Source organism: Drosophila yakuba, chromosome 2R (genome assembly GCF_016746365.2).
Source record: "Drosophila yakuba strain Tai18E2 chromosome 2R, Prin_Dyak_Tai18E2_2.1, whole genome shotgun sequence".
Classification (NCBI taxonomy): domain Eukaryota; kingdom Metazoa; phylum Arthropoda; class Insecta; order Diptera; family Drosophilidae; genus Drosophila; species Drosophila yakuba.
Window position 1 is genome coordinate 17,325,053 of NC_052528.2, and position 19,358 is coordinate 17,344,410.

At 42.4% G+C, this 19,358-nt stretch overlaps 2 protein-coding genes across 5 annotated transcripts; one reads left to right on the top strand and one right to left on the bottom strand.

Moving 5' to 3' along the window:
* The first annotated feature begins 150 nt into the window (after positions 1 to 150).
* On the top strand, positions 151 to 18,297 carry LOC6531051 (protein N-terminal asparagine amidohydrolase). Of its 4 annotated transcripts, XM_015197317.2 has the most exons (7): positions 151 to 305; positions 16,551 to 16,904; positions 16,992 to 17,174; positions 17,237 to 17,445; positions 17,503 to 17,664; positions 17,732 to 17,845; positions 18,118 to 18,297. In XM_015197317.2, the coding sequence occupies exons 2-7, from the start codon at positions 16,652 to 16,654 to the stop codon at positions 18,127 to 18,129; spliced, it is 933 nt and encodes a 310-aa protein (XP_015052803.1). In that variant the 5' UTR covers positions 151 to 305; positions 16,551 to 16,651; the 3' UTR covers positions 18,130 to 18,297. The 4 variants fall into 4 exon arrangements, with proteins under 4 accessions (XP_015052803.1, XP_015052802.1, XP_015052804.1 ...); XM_015197316.2 differs by having other exon boundaries at positions 164 to 309; positions 17,732 to 18,297; XM_015197318.3 differs by having other exon boundaries at positions 170 to 317; positions 17,732 to 18,297.
* Positions 17,861 to 19,202, bottom strand: LOC6531052. The gene is made up of 2 exons (XM_002091852.3): positions 19,135 to 19,202; positions 17,861 to 19,068 (listed from the first exon to the last, which is right to left on the bottom strand). Exons 1-2 carry the CDS (start codon positions 19,183 to 19,185, stop codon positions 18,583 to 18,585), a joined length of 537 nt encoding a protein of 178 aa, XP_002091888.1. The 5' UTR covers positions 19,186 to 19,202; the 3' UTR covers positions 17,861 to 18,582.
* Between the last annotated feature and the right edge of the window lie 156 nt (positions 19,203 to 19,358).

Below are 19,358 nucleotides of genomic sequence, written 5' to 3' on the forward strand. Positions count from 1 at the left end.
ACATAATCATATATTTTTATTTAATTTGTTATATATATAATTTTAATATACTTTATTTCATTTGTTTAACATACTTTAAAACCACTGTGCAGTGAACAGCTGTTCGGTATCTTTTCGCCTGCGGTATTTCAGGTGGGCTTTTGCGCTTACCTGCATACGGTCTTACTGTGTGCAAAAATAAACAAAAATTGCAACGCTAGCAAGTGGAAATTAACGAAATATTATTAAACTATGCGCCTAAACTGTGAACTGTGAGGCATTGTGAAAAGTGCACGAATCGGGTGACCACTTGGTGCTATGTAAATGTGAGTGAGTATGTAAGTCTGCCCAGAATCATGTTGAGCCAAAAACAATAACAAAGTGCGGCCCATTGGATTCTGGCCATATTTTCATTAACAAATGCCCAATTGTTGCTTAGTCACATTAGTCACACTTAAGGGTTGGTGGTCATAAATAATGTTTTTAATAAGCGGCGCAGATGTTACCCCTGCTTTGGTAATTTCCCGCACTCTTTTGTGCGGTCAGCTCATCGCGTGGTTTTCTCTACGAACTTGTGGTCATTTGCCATTTCCCACTCCATTTTCCACTTTTCCTGCCCATTATCGAATTACCAATAGTATGTGGGTGCAATTTGTTGATCTGACTGCTAATGAACACCAATTAACGAGGCGCTTGATTGGCGTTCTCTCACTTTTCAAGACACACTTGGAACAACTTGGAAATTTCAATACGATCTTAAAAGATCGATTTAAATTATGAACTTAAAACAATATTAGTATTCCCAATTGCCATACAATAAATTTGCAAAAACTATATTTCGAAAATATAGCTAACAAAGAGCACAGCTGCAAGCTAAGATAATAAATATCTAAATTAATAAATAAGCATTTAGCTTTCAAAACATTTAGTTGAAATGGGAAAGTATTTGAATTTCGTGGGAGCCCCAAAACTGGAGCAGTGATCCCAATCCCAAGCTTAGTTCCTCGCTGCCACTAAACAAACAGTTGCATTTAATGAACCAATTTCGCAGTTGGCCTTTACTGTCTATCACGGCGGCATCAGAAGCGGCCAATTCAAAAGTCTGTGGAGGAATGGGAGATGGAAGATGGTGGAGTACATCGCCCAGGCTCCGGGCACTGGCAATTTGGCATAAATCTCGCTTGATCTTGGGAAGAAGTAAATAGAAAAGCGCCCAAAATCAAACATTAATGAATCTCCACGGCTCAGGGCTTAAATTAAGCCAAGCAATCGCGCCAAATCGAAACACGCAGCCCCGAGAAGGTAGAAGTTCCAATGCCAGCTAAGCCAAATAAAAAGCACCCAGAAAGCCAGATAGCCAGAAAATCCAGAGAACCAGGGACTGCAAGCCATCGCCATCGCATAAATTGGCCTGGGCTGGAGCCAAAGATTTCATTGCTGGCCATTGCTTATTATGGCCAGGCATCGGATCTAGGCCTTCATTAAACGGCCAAAGGCAGCGGCCTCAGCTGCACTGCGAAAAATGTCACCAGAGTTCGCACTCTTCAAGTGTTTAAGTAGCATGCCACAATGCCATCAAAATAGATAAGCTTACTTATAAAAAATGTTTATATTTACGCTCTTAAACTTAAGCTGCACATGCTAGCATATATTCGATGCAAGCCTATTTCTCCCTGTGTACGAGTTGCAATACAAAATGGGATGTTTACACTAGCGAGATTTTTCTCATTGCTGCGGCAACTTGTTGCAGGCTGACTTCCTGGTTTCTGGCCAGCTGCAGCCAGGCGAAATTCCAAAATGATACGAATAGTTTGTTTCTGTCGGCAGATAGCGTAAAATATGTGGGACATCCTGAGGATCGTTGTTCGCTTTTTTTTGGGGGGCCGAAAGGAAGGCTAGGGATTTCAGGGTTAAGGATTAGGGGTTAGGGGTTAGCAGTTGGCCATGTGGCAGGTTAGCAATGGCAGGTTGCAACCTGCACGTGCCTCGCCTCGCTGCGCCGCCTGATTGAACGATTGAGAGATCATCACCCGGGCGGAATATCTGGCGGCATATAATGATGATGATGAGGTGCAAATTGCCGCTGCCATGAAATTGCAAATCAACTTTCCTGACTCCCGATTCTGCACTTCATTCTAAATTGTTTGCTCAACCCAGCAGCACAGCAACTCAGCAACTCAGCAACTCTGCTGAGCTCTTCTTTAGCGGATCCTACGGCGCTGGTGCAAAAATTGCAAATCGAATTTGCCAATTGCCGGGATGCCTGGATGCCTGCACTCTCCGGCTGATTTGTTTTTGTGGTTTACCACGAACCAAGCAACCACCGCATTGCCCACCAAAACGGCAACAATTGCCAGCAACCCGCCCTTTAACAAGCATTTGCTCTTGCTCTGCCAAGCTCGTGACCCATTCCCATTCCCATTTCCATTCCCACACCCTTGCCCACTGTCAAGAACTACTTCAAAACGCCGGCATGTTTATGACCCGGCTCGAAATTGAAGTGGAAATCGGTTAGTTCGGTTAGCAGTGGGTTCGCTATTCGATTTGTTTTTATCGCTCCACGCAAGCGCCCTGAATTTACATAATTCTGCCTGCATTTGAACCCTGAACCAAAGGAAAGGCCAAAGGAAATGCGATCCCGAATGGTGAGCTGGTTGGAGCTCACTCCTGGCGGAAATACTTCCCCTATGACGGGCAAAACAAACAAATACGAGTAAGCATAATTAAGGCTTTTGCTTTAATTAACACTACTGAACTTGGGCGACACAACTGGCATAGGAAGAAATTATATTTGAGGAAACCGGAAGCAAGTATACTCTTCTGCTTACGTTAAAAGTAGCATATATATGTAAAATGGATAGAACTTGAACTCTCATATATGTAGAATATATATGTAAGATTAATAGAACTTTAACTCTCATTTAAACACTATTGATACCTTTAAATACTTAACAGATCACTTAAACATACATACATTAATGACTTTAAGATATTGGATGTGCTCTAGTTTACCCTGCCATTGAACCTATCACAATTCGCAATCAAATAAGCGCTTCCGGTCCACTCAGCGAGTGTTTTATGAATGAAAATCTTGTCCCATTGTCTCATCCAGCTCCGCATCTTTCACCTCCTCCTGCTCCTCGCCACCATCATCATCATCATCGTCGTTGTCCAGCAGTCGATGTCCATCGTCCGATCGTCACGCTCATCGCCAATTAGTGCAATCAACAGTGCGGATGAGATGGTGGGTGCGGTTTTCTGTAGCGGAGTGCAGGCAACCGGTCGCTTCATCGGGTTGCCTTTGCTTGAAGCTCAATGGTAGTTAGGCAATTGCTAGGGAAATCTTGCAAAGTTCACTTGATGCGATTAATTGAAGCCGTTTCCCCTCTGTTTGTCAGCACAAATGTAACACAATCCATACTGTAGTGAAACAAAGTTTAAGTAATTAAGAAATATTAATATATAGGGTTTTGGACCTAGGATTATGTTCAAATACACATTCCAAACCTTTTTTGTTACTACAACTTACTATTGTGTAATTGGATGGTTAATTTACAGGATTAATCCCAACTCTTTTATAGTTTGCCAAACATAGAAGTGCACTGTTCCGATTTTGGTATGGATTGGTTTTAAAATATATCTATATACTTTATGGGATTAGAAAGGCATCCTTCTTCCTTTAGATACTTAAAAACGATATAAGACTTAACATGCAAAACGCGTTGCAACAAACTTGCATAGTAAGTGCCGCTGTGAATCAACAGCATAATTAAAACGATCAGATATTGCAAAAGTCGAATGTATGTACATTTTATTGGCTATTGCGACCAGCATCTCGTTCAATTTATAACGTAGCCCCTCGATAAACTCAACCTAGCGACTGCAGTCAATTTCAAACACATTTGCAATTTGTCAAATTTTGGTAGCCGGTGCCAAGATAAATTAATTTCGGCATCGATTTGATCGCTTGTCTCTATGCTCATTTTGCATGGCTGTGTGAAAAGCAGGGGGGTTAGGATAGAAGGGGGTGGGTGGGGAGTTTAGTTGGCTAAGTTTGGCTAAGACCATGTTAGCCACAAGCCAACATGGCTTGGCGCATTGTAAATGTGCTTTAATGACCACCGGTCAGCAAATCTCATTTTTTGTCCAGGGACCTCATGCTGTTTCACACACACACTGAACACTCGCTGTAAGAAAGAGACGGACAAGGGGGGCGAGAAAGAGAAAAAGCTATAGCTTGGCACGAAGATTTTCTGGTACCAGCAAAGCACCCTCCTTCCCCCCTGCGAAACGCCCCTGCGTCCATCACTGGCCAAAATAATGACCACTGTCCACATGGTGCAAAATTAGACATATTTCCTTCTTACTTCGGGTGTTATCTGCCTGCCCCGCCCCGCCCCCTTGTACCGCCCCTCACCCCTCCCCCTTCCGCTTTGCACATCTTTGCTCACCTTTTGCATTTTCAACACCGAAAAGTTTTACATTCGGATTTTCCGCAAGTGGCGAGAAAAATGACATTACAAATTGTGGGACATTTGTCTAATTAAATCCCTGCCTGCTCCAATAACGAGAGCTTAGATTACAATCTCACAGCGGTGCGTAATGGCTTTTGAGCCAACTTCCTCTTGAATTGGGTTTACGAAGGGGGGTGGGGGGTGGATGGTGTGGAAAAGGTTGCATTTTGGGGGAAAAATGTTGGGAAAATTGAGTTGGCAGGAGGTCGGCATGCGAGTGATGAAGGACTGCACATTATGCTCCACTTTCGGGGTTTTATTTGTGAACTGGAAAAGCTGCTCAATACAATCTATTTTCATTCGAAACTTCATGATTTCTAGAACTTAAGTTTGTCATATATCCGCTTAAGCTGAGCTCTCTTAAAAATGGATAAAACACTGAATTTTAATATAAATATAGTCTTGTTGTATAATACTTTTATAACAATATGAATCCTAGTTTAGGTGTATAAAATTGAACTATCATAACTTTAGTTCTTATAATCTTAGAATTTACTTGCATAGATTTGATTACTTACCAATATGTATATCTACTTATGCATACTTAATCTGCATAATATGCATACTTACATATGTACATATATCGAACGTAGTTGTTGATGACCATTGGATTGGCTTTAGTTTAGAAAATGACTATATAAACAAGAGTTTAGTTAGCAACAAACCAAGTTTTTGCACAGAAATTGTTTAGTAACATTCAGCGTATCAGATATATCAATATCAGATATATATAAATATAATAGACAGCTGATACGCTTTAATTAGATTAATTCCAGTGAATGGCTACAGATTGGCATAACTCATAAAAGAACCCCTTTCTTGTAGCTCCTATTTCGAATATAGGGGCATTTGGTGCGCGTACATAGAGCGCTGGCCACTGACCAATTAGAAGGAGCAAAGAAGTGCAACCCCATGTGGATGAGTGACCACTTGGTCCACGCGAGTGGCACAGTGGACCGGCATCTAATGAAATTAAGATAAACTTAAACCACACTCAAACCACTTCACTCAGTTTCAATCGAGATGGGATTACTCACCTGAACAAAACCACTCAATGGACGACTGATAAGAACACGTGTTGCTGCAGCCGCCGTCCCGCTCGCACCACCCCAGAGAGAGGCTCCACAAGTTGGGAGAGCGAGCGGTTCGGTGTGACTGAGCTGGGCTCGGGAGAGAGAGCGACTGGTCTGTGGGGTCCAATTAGATTGCCGGCAACAAGCATGCGTTCCCTTTCTGCCCCACGCACGCTCAACTGGAACTGGAAACGGTTCCAAAGGCTTTGGCGCTGGCGCTGCCGCTTCTCTCTTTTATTCTCGCCGAGTGTCTTTTGGGCCCTCCATTCGCCAGTCGACTTCGACTCGGACTTTCGGCTCAGTCGCTTGTCAGTCGCTTTCCGGTTTGCGTCTCGTCGTCTCGCGGAAACTTTGGCGCATTCGCAGATCCACACAAATAACATATATGCCAAGTCAGTTATTTTTATAAAATAATTAACAAATATACTGAAACACAAGTGTTACTCCGAAGTTTCCTATAAAAACGATTGTAAAGAAATGCCGATGGCTGTGTGAAACAGAAACAGTGAAAGATAACAATCCTTAAGATAAAGATAGATCCCTAGATCCCATAAAGTGCAGTGAGAAATTGGAAATCAATGTAAGTTTTAGACCTACAAAATACATGGATTTTAAAGATATATGAAATATACCAAATGTTTAAAGAACTCCCTATACAATCTATGTTCAAAAAATGTTTTTATCAGCCTGAAAAACAAAGGGGAATTTGCAAATTCCAAAGGATGGTACGAAGCCTATGAGGTTATTAATACGCCTCCAGAATAATAATCTTTGTAAAGCAACGAAAGTGAGTTCTGCCTATCTTAGCTCCCAGATTCAAATTCCCAGTTTTAGTAGCAACACTCACGAAAAACGAATGCCTTTCCTTATCTCGCATCGCTTGAGGATCGTTAATATTTATGGAATAGGGAATATGGTATATGGAGGATGGGGATGGGGATGGAGATGGGGATGGGGGTCCAAGCGAGTAGCTGATAAGCCAACGACGCTGATTATTCCACAATATGCATCAGAGATCTATATTGTGTTAGAGCTCCATTCAATGAGCGTTCGCAGCGTCTTATCTACGATTTTTCCGCCGGGTTTTCCCCGACTATCGATCACCATGCGAACGTTACCCGCCGTTTGGAAATTAATAACTTTTGTGAGAACAACTGGCAGCGGAGCAGGCGCACAGTGAAAATCATGTTCGAGTGATTAAATTAATTAATGATATAGACACACTGCGCAATAGTGTCCACGCAGCCGCACGAGAAGATCGTCGGTGTTTGCAGATCCCCAGACTTGGCGATCCTGCAGCGACCAACGCCACATGATGCGGATCGCTGGATTGCTCAGATCCCGTGGCCAGAACTCCAAGAGAACACCAGCTGAAGTTGCAGAGGCGAGCAGATCGTTGTCTTAACTTGTCGTACACGATGTCTTATACGTGTAGCAACAATTTATTTCGCCGGCCAGCGGATCGATGATCGCCAGTGCAATCGATGATCATGGGCTCTGGGTACTGGGATCTGGGAAACAGGAATCCCTGGCGATCAATCAAGCCCGTCTGGATGATCAATATTAGCTGGTCTAAAAATAATTGTACCCTGGCTATCTTTATCTATAAGATGGAAGAAGGAAACGGCGAAGAACAAGTAACTAAATGGGTTCGTTTAGTTTTCAACTGATAGCCGTCTACACTGTAGTGTTTGTAGTTGTGTGTTATTTAATAGGCATATAGAACTACATAGTATAGCTAAATAAAAATAGATTACATTTTTGGTTGAGTCAGAGAAAAAAGGAACTTTTCAAGATGCCTGTCGCTGTCCAGTCGCTGATAGGAAGTTCGTAAACAAATGATTAATTTAATTTAATCTGACAGATTTAAAAGTAAATGCGGCAAAATTAACTCAAGAATAATAATGCAAATATAAAAAAGGCATATAGCATTTAATTTTTACGAAATTGTAGCTCATAAATTGACTATATAAAAATACCTTATTTATTAAAAACATTGATAATACAGCAATAGACAAGAAATGTCTATATAAGCCGCATGAGTCAGATCATCTCAGTTCTCTTCACTGGGATGTCGGAAGATCTAATTTGGCTTGCCTTTTAGGTTTGTTAAGACTTTACGACTTGTGTAATTAGTTTTTCCCTCGAAGATCTTTTATGGCGACCGCCAGACTCCAACTAGTACTTACATACGAGTATATAGATATGGATGTGCTAACGCCCCAAACAGCCAACTCTCTCCCCCAGTTACATTGGTTTTAAAAAAAAAAAAAAAGGAAAAAACACAAAAATAAGTTGCCATTAAAAATTGGAGTAACTGTTTTTCCAACTAATATCTGTGTCCAAAGCGCTAATTGAAGGCAACTTCACAACTTCATAGGCGACTCTCCCAGCAGCCAGCTTCTCCGGGTCAAGGGTCAAAGTTCTTTTAGCTAGCATGTGCGTGTGTGTGTGTGTGTGTGATTTCCTTGAGACAATATAGGGGGCCGAAAGAGAGCTGACTGACGACGACAAGTGCCCGTCCGTCCAGTGAACACCCCTTTTTCGAGTAAGCTGTCAAAGACGGCTTGGTCCGCTGGCCAAGAGGCTTGTTTACAGCCATCGATGTCGATGCTGATGCTGAATTAATTAAACTAACTCTCGGCTAACTCGAATGGGGGCCATACGTAACCCCCAATGGCAGCCAGGTGAGTGCAGGCAGCTCAATTTGGTCAGTGTAACCCGAGGACAATGACTTGGACTCCCTTTTTGGCCCCAACTTGTCTGCCGTTGACCGAGCACTCGTCAGAGGTCCTTTGCCAGAAAAGGGACATAATTGCTGCCATAGATTCTCGACAGAAGTTGAAAGGTTGCATCAGCAGAGGATGTTCTTACAGGAAATGAAATCTGAAATCACTTGGGTGCAGAAAACCCAAGGATATTCAATCGATGTTTAGGTTGCAATGTTTGTTATGTTCTGCTTAAACTAATAATTGCCAAATAAATATATATATTTATATATGCTTCTGTGCTGCTTCTTTGTCCATTGAAAGTGCCATTTTCACTAATCTAACTCAGCTCTAAACCATCTCATTGGTTAACATTTTAATTTCCTGCTGCGACTTTGGGTGAGGGGAAAAGGGTCAGAGATTTTCTAAAGCTTCGGCAACTACTCATCCTCGTCCTCATCTATTTTGTGTGTGCGATGGTCTATTGATTGGAATATTCATTGAATAGTTTCTAAGCTGATTTATATGCCATTGTGTGTGTGTGTGTGTGTGTGTGTGTGGGTGCTGTCGATTTAATAAATATTTAATTTCAAACTCCGGCCCTGTCTGCTGATGGCTCCTAAACCCACACATAAAAGATTCAATCAGCGGAAGGAGCACGGACCAGTTGCCAGTTGGAGGCCAAAGTGCCGACGATGATGATGTTGTTATAGCCGGTGTGCCATAATGCCGGCCAACGAGTAATCCCCAGAGCTCCTGAGCTCCTGAGACATCGTAATTTGCAAAATGCACAATCGCTTCCTATAAATCAAAACCCAGAGAAGACGCACACCGGCCAGCAGACGAGAATCTATTCAGATCCCATCGCGCTGGACTGCAGCATTCATATATATTTCACCTGGCCAAATCACAAAAGGTTCCTTTTCGAAAGCCTTTCAAAACGAAATCAAGCCCCGAAAAGCTGCAACGTCGTCAACCGCTATCAATCTCGTGTGAAATGGAGCTGCGTCCGCTGGCCATTAGATGCTCCCAGGTACAACTAGCCGGCCATTCCGTTTGCTCCATTCTGTTTGCAGGAAACCAGGCAGAGTCACAGCCACATCCAGAGCCAGTGCCAGAGCCAGAGTCAGAGTCAGAGCCATCCAATCTCCCACAATCCCAACCAGCTTCACAGGCATCGCAGGCCAAGTTGCCCCGCTCAAAGGAAAGCGCCCGTCGCAATAGATCGCACATTGCAGATAGAGGCGTGCCTGCCACTCCACTCCACTCCACTGCACTGCACAAAATCAAGGAGTGACAAATCTGATGGCGAAATCTATATACCCTAGAGTGGAGCGGAACTAAATGCTAGTAATGGCTAGTGCTCAAGACAAGGGAACTAAGAAGTGGCCATACATTTGGTGGCAATGTGGGTTTGTAACAAAGTCTCCGAGGATTTATAAAACTATATATATGATGAGATATAATATGATATCACAGTTTTGCTATGCTAACAGATCCTTGATATGCAAAAGACTAATAAAAACTATATTCGAAACAACTATAAGCGACATAAAAACTATGCTAATATCTGTGACCAAAGATTTCCTAAAAATGTTCCAAGAAGATCACTGAATTTTCGGGTGATAACCTCTTATCATGCCACCCGCTTCAAAGGGTATACAAAAGGCAAAGCCAAACAATGAGCTGCAACTTCTGGCCACAAAGGATGAACGCAGCGCGTACGCCGGTTGGGGCAGAAAATGAAATAGAGGGGGCAAGAAGAAAGAAGACGAAGGAGAAGGAGAAGGCGAAGAGAAAGGAGTTGGGGACAAGAGCCGAGAAGAGTTGGATAGATGGAGCAGCCGATGGAGCCGCAAGAGTCGCACATTCGGCGAGCGCCTTCAGCAGTTGTTATAAATTATAGTGCCGCATGCGGAATGAATGCCCAAGATCAAACCGGTGGTGGTGGTGCACACATCGCATATACCCAGGTACCACCGTACCTGCAGGGGGAGGGTCTATTGGGCGGTTGGGCGGCTATAAAAACAAACCTCCGCCCCCGCACGTAGTCATTTGTGGTTGCTGTTGTTGTTGTTGCATGCTGTTGTTGTTGTTACATGCTGTGGTTGTTGTTTTAGTTGCTGTTGCATGCTGCCTGTTGCATCAAAATATTTAGCAGTGTACCGCTATGAAATTTGGTATTCCAAGAGGCACCAACATGCCGCCTCAGTGGTGCAGAGCACTGGAAAAAAAAATAGCATACTTTTAGCTACTTTATGTTGAGAGGGATTTACTATTTCTTTTCTCATTTCCATACTATTTTCTATAATTAAGCCAATTTTCATTGCATACTTTTACACAGCTACTGAATGATTTTAAACTACTCGTTATTCTTTATCCATTTAGATTATGTCAGAATTTAAAGAATTTCTAAGCTTCTTTTTAGCATCAAGTATTTGAAAGTACTTTAAAGTGTTTACTTAAATCCGAAATTTAGAAATTAGCAACTTAAAATAAACTCCAAAATGATGTTACTTGTATAATATAAATTTTTCGGTGTATTTTGGCGGTGGTGCTGCAGTTGGGTTGCCATTACCATTACCACGTTGTAGGCATGTTGTAAATGCCAGCCGACTGCTGTGGATTTTTGTCGTTTTTTGCTGCTGCAGTTGTTTTGTATATATGTTTTGTACGTATGTCGGTGTGTATGTGCCTTTTTGGCCATAAAAACAGAAATGAGCCCACGGAAAACATGTCCAATTGCACTAGCAAATATTCAACGCTGGCGGCGCATCAGACAAGAGCACAAACGCAACTGCAATGGGCGATCCTTGATCGGAATTTGCTGCAATTCGAGACTACTACAAGATATTTTGGCGTGAAAATCCTTCTAAATAGACATTTTATAAACATTGATTACATTCAAAAGATGCTTAGTTACTGGGGAGCTTTATAATGATCCCTGCAAAATCATTCAAAGTGAAATTTTCTGATCACAAACGAATTTACTGAAATTACAGATTCTCGGCTGCTCGATAATATTACATTCGTATGTATATCAAGTGTGCAGCGATTTTCCGAGAATTTCGCAGTTCATTTTTTTTAGTACGTGAAGCGTAGAGCGCAGTCCATAAAAGCCAAACGAGTTTAACTTAGTTAGAGTAAGTCAGACTTTGGTTTCAGCTAATGCAAAGCGACGGCGCGTTTGTTTGACGAGTGCAACTGCGGAGGAGAGGACGACAAACAAAGTGCCGCGGTTGTCAAGCGGCAGCAGCAACAGCAACAATATCAGAAAAGCAAGGAGGAACGCGTTAGTCGAGTGCCACGACTATGAGATACCCATTATCTCAATCTGATCTCAGATTTAAAGCTTATTCCACTAACGGACAGCCAAACGGACAAATGAACGGACAGATGTACACTATATGTACTTCAAATGGAATAGATTTCTGCCTGTCTGCCTTCAGAGCCTAGCATACCCTTTTCAACCCCACGAGTAAGAGGTATCAAAATGTAAATACAAAAAAACAAAACCGAAGACAACGACTGCGTTTGGCACTGTGTGCTATGCTAATTACTGGACATGACGGCAGCGCATTGCTTTCGGAATCGACGGACCCCAACCACATCCATATCCACATCCACATCCAAATCCAAATCCATGTGAACAAAAGGCGCAAGCGTTTACGCACACTCTGCTCCGCAGTCGCATTTGCATTTGCATAAGCAGCCATAAAAGCGGAATAAGGAAAAAAAACCAAAAGAAAAAAACAACCAGCTGGCTGCGAAGGCATTTGCTAAAAAACTAAAAAAAAACAAAAACCTTAAACAACAAAAAGTGGAGGCAGCGGCAACTTAGCAGATACTACACGACACCAACAACGGCAGACGATCCCAACTTAGCAATGGGACAACGGACTTAGTCAGAATTCGCCATTCTGGGGGCTCACTGTTCAGTGCTCAGTGCTGTGTGAAAATGGATTTCCTTTTCGGCCAGGTCCGTGGAATGGTGCAATGCATATGCCGCCAAATAGGCCATTTGTCCCGAGACTCCAAATAACTTACTAAATAGGATCCTTGTCGATGGGCGCTTAACTAATAGCCAGCGAGAAAGGCCAGCATTTATCATTTATTAAAAGATTTCTTTTCAGGAAATTAAAAAGATAAAATATTATAAGATATTCCAAAGAAGTTATAGTAAAGTTACTCTCAAGACTCAAATGTTTGTTAGATCAAAATTAAAGGGCTTATTCAAAGATTTCTTTTCAAGAAACTAAAAATTAAACCGAAGATATTCCAAAGAAGTTATAATCAAATTACGCTCAAGATTCAAATGTTTGTTAGATCAAAATTAAAGATGAAGAATTTAGTTTCTATCTACTTAAAGAAAATATTCAAAGATTTATTTTCAAGAAACTAAAAATTAAACTAAAGATATTCCAAAGAAGTTATAATAAAGTTACTCTGAAGATTCAAATGTTTGTTTGATCAAAATTTAAGATAAAGGCTTAGTTTCTACCTATTCAAAGGCAACAGTAACCCACATTTGCAATAGTAACCAATTCAAATTATGGCCACAATGCTGGAACTTCAATTCTACGCCTTGGTCATTTGAACATATCTATTGCCGTTCAGCTTTAGAATGATTGACAGCCATAAGTTTCAGTTGCTTTTATTGCATTTCTAATTGAATGAGGCGATGACAGTACGCGTATAATGAACCTATCATCATTAATCATTATCGGGATGAAATAGAATTATAAAATTGAATTGCTGATTTGAGCACATTGAGCACCACGGGGAGCGCGACGATCGGTAATTCTAATTAGAGCTATTCAGCAAATCTCCAACTATAGACTGTAGACTGTCTTTCCATCTTCCACCACGAATCACAGTCGCTGCTCTAGACCAAAGATAGGAGGGTAATACAAAAACAAAGAGGAAACTACACGAAAAACATGGCCAGAAATGTCAACTTGAATTCAGTCTATTCCGTAGCTTGTTGTTATTTCTTTTGGCTGAATTTGGCATCCCAGAAAGTTGTAACCGCCGGTAAGGAACACGAAGCCCAGCTTCCACTCAATGTTAACTTTCGATTTCCATTTTTATTTTCCTCTTTGCCATGGGTGACCATTTCTCGGGGGGATTTCTGAGCTGGCTCAGTTCGGAAGGTAGCCAACCAGCCACGGCCTCACGATATTTGCGTGCCAAAGCGAAATTGTGTGGAAGTCAATTGGCAGTCACGTTTGGGCCAAAAGCATTGGACCTGGTCTCTTTTTTTCTTTTTTTCGACCAGGGCCAAAACCATCCACTGCAGATGGGCCAAATTAAATTGTCAGTGCGGCATTAAATGCCAGATTATGGGCATCAACACAAGTGGCGGGGAATTGGCAAGCGGAATCTACTCCACTCTTATTGTGGTATAGAGTTATCTTTCGATTAACAAGCGATTGAAATTAATTGTACAATATTTCCGCATGCTGGCCATGAAATGTGTGGAAAACAATGACAATTGCAACAGCAGCAACAGCAGCAGCAACAAAAGGAAAATCACGAACCCGGAAGAAGGCCTTCAGTTTTTGGCCAAATCCAAGTCCTCCAACTCCTCCGCTCGCCCTGTCACATCACATGTTGCTGTTGCATTTAGATTCCCGCCTGCAATTTCTTCATTTTGCCCGGAATTTGGAATTTCGGCCAGGCAAAGAACCGGTTGTGTTGTGTTATGTTGTGTTGCTTGTTTGCTGTTAGCTGAAAATTTGTTCGCGCTCTCGTTGACAATTGTGTTGTGTAAGAACCAAAAAAAAAAAATAAAAATAAAAGAACTGTCTAAAAGAATTTCAAGTGTGCGGCCAAGCTTGTTCAGACACTTGGACGGATGAGCTGCATGGCAGAGGCTGGGTGTAAATTACTTGGCCAGAACCAAGAACCAAAAACGAAGAGTTAAAAACCATGAACCAAGAAACCAGAAGAAAAGTAGCAGTTGTAGCTGTTGCTGCTGTCAGTTGCAGTTGCAGTTGCTGCTGCTGCTGCTGCTGCTGCTGCCGTCGTTGTTGCACTCGTCAAAATTGCAATCAATCATGTGGCCAAGAATGCCCGGCCAGTAGTAGACAAATGGAACCTGTTTGCTGGCCGGGCTATCAGTGTTAAATCTACAAGATCATTTCGCCAGCTCGGCCACAAACCCATAATTTGTGATTGTTATAAGCCAGAACCGTAACGAGTTTTACTGACCAGTCTGCCAGTGCTCCTAATAGACTCGTCGCCGGCCTAATGAATTGAATCGTTTCTGATGGCCTTGTTTGCTGCGTTTTTTGTGTTTTTTTTCCCTTTTCTTAGCCATCCCATCATCTATCCGTTCGACGTCCATCGATCAGCAACGGATTGGGGACTCCTCTTTGACTAGCTGACTAGCTGGGATTTCTTGGGATTCTGTTGGATTTCTGGTTTTGCCAGGACGGCCTATCAAGTGGAGGGAATCTCGGGCCCAGGCACGAACTGACTGGCAAGACCGCCCGCTCAGCCAGAGTCAACAGAACTTTTGGGTCTTTGATTAGGAATCAGTTTGGCGGAAAACTCGGTCATCCTGCCTCACCTACATAGATCGGCTGTGGCTCCTTTTCCTGCTCCATTCGATTGCCTAGCTGGCTGAAGAAGTGCACAAAAGAAATCCGACTTAAACTAGAAGCATTTACAACAAAATTACTTAAATGGCTATAAATTAAATGTATGTTTTTTGTAATTTTTGCCATTTTCGGGTATTAAAGTTAGCAGCAAATAAATAACCTGCCAATGTACAGATTGTTTAGATAAACTAGTGCTTTATGACCTATTCCAATACCTTGAACAAAATGCTTCTGAATTTTTAAATAGCTGTTAGTTCGATTTTTGATTTATACACCACTTTTCTCTCACTGTGACCATCCATCCTTTGGCTGCGAGAGTGGAGCGAGCCTATCGCCAACTGTCATCATTTTCAAATTATTTCTCGTTGAATATCTAATCAAGATTCATGCATGATCGCGGCTAAATTGCTTCCAGGCAAGACCAGACCAGACCAGACCAGGCCAGCATAACAATTGCTATCCTAGCTGGGTTCCTAAGCCAACCGCAATCCAGCATCCAAATCCAGCATCCAAGTGCAGCATCCAAGTGCAGCATCCAAGTCCAACATCCAAGTGCAGCATCCAGCATCCAGAGCGGGCTTTTCACGTTTTGCTGTTTGATTTTTCAACAACGTTTTCCATTGTTTTCCGCCTCGAACGGAGTTAATAGTGTTGTTCCTGGTTGGGGATTCTTTTTGGTACGGGGCTTTGTTTGCTCTTTTCGTTTATTATTTTCTGTTCGTTTTGGTTTTTTTTTTAGTTTTTTTCGGACAAGCAAACAACGATTTTTGCATCGGGAATTAGCTCTGACAATTGTTTTTTGCGCTACCCATGTAATCATTTATGTTTATGAGCCCCTTACGATGCTCGTATATATATATGCACTTATACTTGAACTTTAACTCGTCTTTATTTCACTTAATTGAAACTAGACAGCATCCGTAGGTAAATAATTCAATTACCCAGCGGGCGGTGACTCAAGTTGAGTTGCAATTGCACTCAGCAAACCGGGCGATGATGTTCGGCATTATTATTAAATTCTATTAAATTTGTTGTTCATTTGTTGGTTAATTCGCCGCTGCGTCCACTTAATGGTTATTAACTTTCGTGTGACATCTGTGACTTGGGGTGTTCGCCTCAATTGCTCGTCATATGGGCAGTGGTTAGCACTCCGTAAATTGATGACCTCCCCCCCTCCGCCAGTGGCCTTCTAATTGTTTCATTAGATTTCGACCTCCCATCCCCCCTCTTAAGTGCCGCAGCAGCGGAAAGGGAATCGATCCCCTTTTGAGCCACGCCTCTGCGAACCAATTTCAGGGTGTCCATTGTTGGTTAACCAGCGGTGTGGTGTGGTGTGTGCAGATGGGAATCGAATCAGCCGCAGGCCCCCAACTTTTGACATTTTTATTTGCACTTTTCGTTTCGAGAGAGCTGGCTAAATTTACGAGTCAGCCGTGGCAGGATCGAGGTGTAAACATATATTTCTCAGGCCCGGCTGCATGAAATTATTATCAAACATGCAAATCTGTGGCGGTTGCGGGCATCGTAAATTGATTTTTATGCTGCTGCTTCTGTTGAAGTTTCAGTTTGAGTTTTGAACCAAGGGGGAGTGGGGGAAGTAGTACTTATATATCCCAACTCCTTTGGATTCTAAGTCTCATGTTGTGTAACCTCCATCTCCACCTCTTCCAGTTGCCTGCCACTTGTCTTGCTCGAGAGACAAAAACGCCAAGTAATTGAAAGCGAAACCCTTGCGAGAGGGTCAAGGAGAAGGACTAAAGAGGACAGCCAGGATGGTGCTCGTGCTGAATGGTGTGCTGCAGGACGACTGCCCCATGGACACCAACAGCCTGTTCATGCAGCATCCCGTCTACAGAGACTACGCCCAGCAGCTGCACTCCATCCAGGCCAAGTCGGTGGGTCCGGTGGGTCTGCTCTACGTGGGTCAGCGTGAGATGGCAGCCTCCGCGCCGCACGACAAGCACGTCAACATCATCGGTGCCGACGATGCCACCACCTGTATTATCGTCGTCGTCCGACACTCCGGTGAGTATCCTTTGTCCCATAAACAAGCGTCGTTTGGCTCATTAAACCGGTGACTAATAATAAACAATTGCAAACCATTCACGACAGGATCTGGTGCTGTGGCACTGGCGCACTTCGATGGCAGCGGCGTGGACGAGGCTGTGTGCACCATGGTGTCGCGGGTTCAGGAGCTGGCCGTCGGCTATCCGGAGGGTCGCATCGAGTTGCAGTTGATTGGTGGCTATCGGGATGCCAAGGGATACGGCGAGGACGTATTCTTCAGCATTATGCGTGAGTTCATATCCAAGCAGCTATATATGAATTGAATATATCATTTTTATTTGACTTGACAGAATCATTCCACAATCACCTACTGGAGATCGATCTGACGCAGGCTTGCGTGGGCGAGCTGAATACCATGATGCGCGGCGAGATCAACTGCCCGATCATCTACGGCGTGGGCGTGAACATCAAGACTGGTGAAATCTTTCCGGCCTCCTTTCCCGACCGAGGACCCGACCGGGAGCTACGTGATGCTCGCATTTTCATGGGAGCGCAGTCGGTAAATAGAGCCATTTGGCATTTGCAACGTGCTAGCTCACTAAGATGTATTCCATAGGTTCTGGATATATACGACTCTTCGCTGGGCATGCTACGCATTGGACCCTTCAACTACGATCCGTTGCGCGGCGCTGATCTGTGGCTATCACAAACGGATGAGTTTCTGCTGCAGCACCTGTCCTCCAGTCCAGACGTGGAGCCGCCTCACTTTGCGCCTCAGGTATATGCACTTCTATAAGCATCTCTATGCAATGATACTATAATGTTACTTGTTGTTTCAATTGCAGACGCGTGCCACCATTAGGTTTATACAGGAGAATCAGTTCCCCGCCGTCACCGTCTTCAGGGACAATCGGCCGCGCTACTTTCGGCGGGATGACGCCACGGGCTTCTGGGTGCTGGTTAGATATTAAAGCTTATTTTTAGTGTTTAGTTGTTACGCAGTTCGAAAATGTCGCAGATGTGTTAATTGATTGGTGCATGTGTTAATTGTCGCTGTCCATCGCAAAATGCTTCTGCTTGCCTTTTGTTTAAGTTTTGATCGTTGAGTTGATTGTATTCGGCTGTAATTGTCATTGATTTCCTGATTAACCAATCATCTGTTAATCTGCTGTAATTATCGGCCGATTAGCAATTGCAATTGATGAATGCGACATAATCTCTCTTCAATTAGATACAAGATTGAGTTCCGACGCTGGAGACGGTTGCTTGGGACGAGCCTTAGAAATGGATCTGAACTGGGAACGTAAAAGCGATATATAACGATAAATAAATAACTATTACAATTCGATGTGCACATGTGCATGTAAATATTTATGTGAAACCCCATTAAAGAACCTATTACTATTTAAAAGAGATTCTTAGCTAAATATATATATGCGCATACTCCGTGTAAACGAAACGAAACAATTTCGAATGCAATCATTTTAGCTGTAACTATAAACTGTAATCAAAAATGTAAGAAAAATATATAAAAATGGCTTGGCTATACATACACACACAAGGAAATAATTGTACTTTTGATCTTTGGATGGTTTTAAAAACTACTTTTATTTATATAAGCTAATTTACTTTCGGCAGAAAGTATTACCATGCAATTTATTTTGCCGTGTTTTACATTTTTAAATTCTGTTTAAAACTATTCATCGGCTTCTGCTATACTTACTGTAAGCTCAACTCCCCCCCAAATTTTGCCATTTTTCATATACAAAACCGTGAATCTGTTAAGACCTTTGAAGACAATGGGTGGCCAATCGTCGGTAGACACAACGCCATCTTTCACAAAATATTCACCCTTTCGAAAAGGACACATTTCAGCACCGGTAGTGGGTAAATTCGATTCGGTCGATAATACACGGAAATAGGAAATGTAGTAGCGATCAAAAAATTCGCATGGTTTGCTTTTGACATTCACAATTCCTTTGACCCAAAATCCATTCTTAAATGCGTGGGATTCGAAAAGAATTTCATACGTTTCGTCCAAGTCTTCTAACATAGTAACAGTTCCATTTATCTTGCGTTCTCTGCCGAGCAATCGTAGCTGGTATATAAATAGGGTTTTTGTATTTCCTTCAATGGGATCTATCGACTCAAAGCGGACTTCATAGTTGCTTTTCCTTGAGCCCTAAAAATGGGAAATGAATTTGATATTACATAAAGTTTCTTTTATTTTTATTTTATTTATTTTTACCACTGAGACTGTCCACAGGATCAAAAATCCTAGTATCCACCATAGAGTCATATTCCTGAATTCAACTAGTCAAATTGCGAAATATTGAGGTCTGACTTCTTAATTTATAGATTTAAGGCAACAAGAGTATGGCATGTCGATCTAATATTTTCCAAATCTAATTACAACTGTGTGTTAATAAGCACTTGTTCTGCTAAAGGGGCATGGCTAGAATTGATGTTGCA

Excerpts from the sequence above, each read along its gene's own strand:
- LOC6531052 (XM_002091852.3), bottom strand. The coding sequence starts at position 19,185 with ATGACTCTATGGTGGATACTAGGATTTTTGATCCTGTGGACAGTCTCA. Across the intron at positions 19,069-19,134 it reads TCCTGTGGACAGTCTCAGTG|GGCTCAAGGAAAAGCAACTA; the intron begins GTAAAAATAAAT and ends TCCCATTTTTAG.
- LOC6531051 (XM_015197317.2), top strand. The coding sequence starts at position 16,652 with ATGGTGCTCGTGCTGAATGGTGTGCTGCAGGACGACTGCCCCATGGAC. Across the intron at positions 16,905-16,991 it reads CGTCGTCGTCCGACACTCCG|GATCTGGTGCTGTGGCACTG; the intron begins GTGAGTATCCTT and ends CATTCACGACAG. Across the intron at positions 17,665-17,731 it reads CGCCTCACTTTGCGCCTCAG|ACGCGTGCCACCATTAGGTT; the intron begins GTATATGCACTT and ends TTTCAATTGCAG.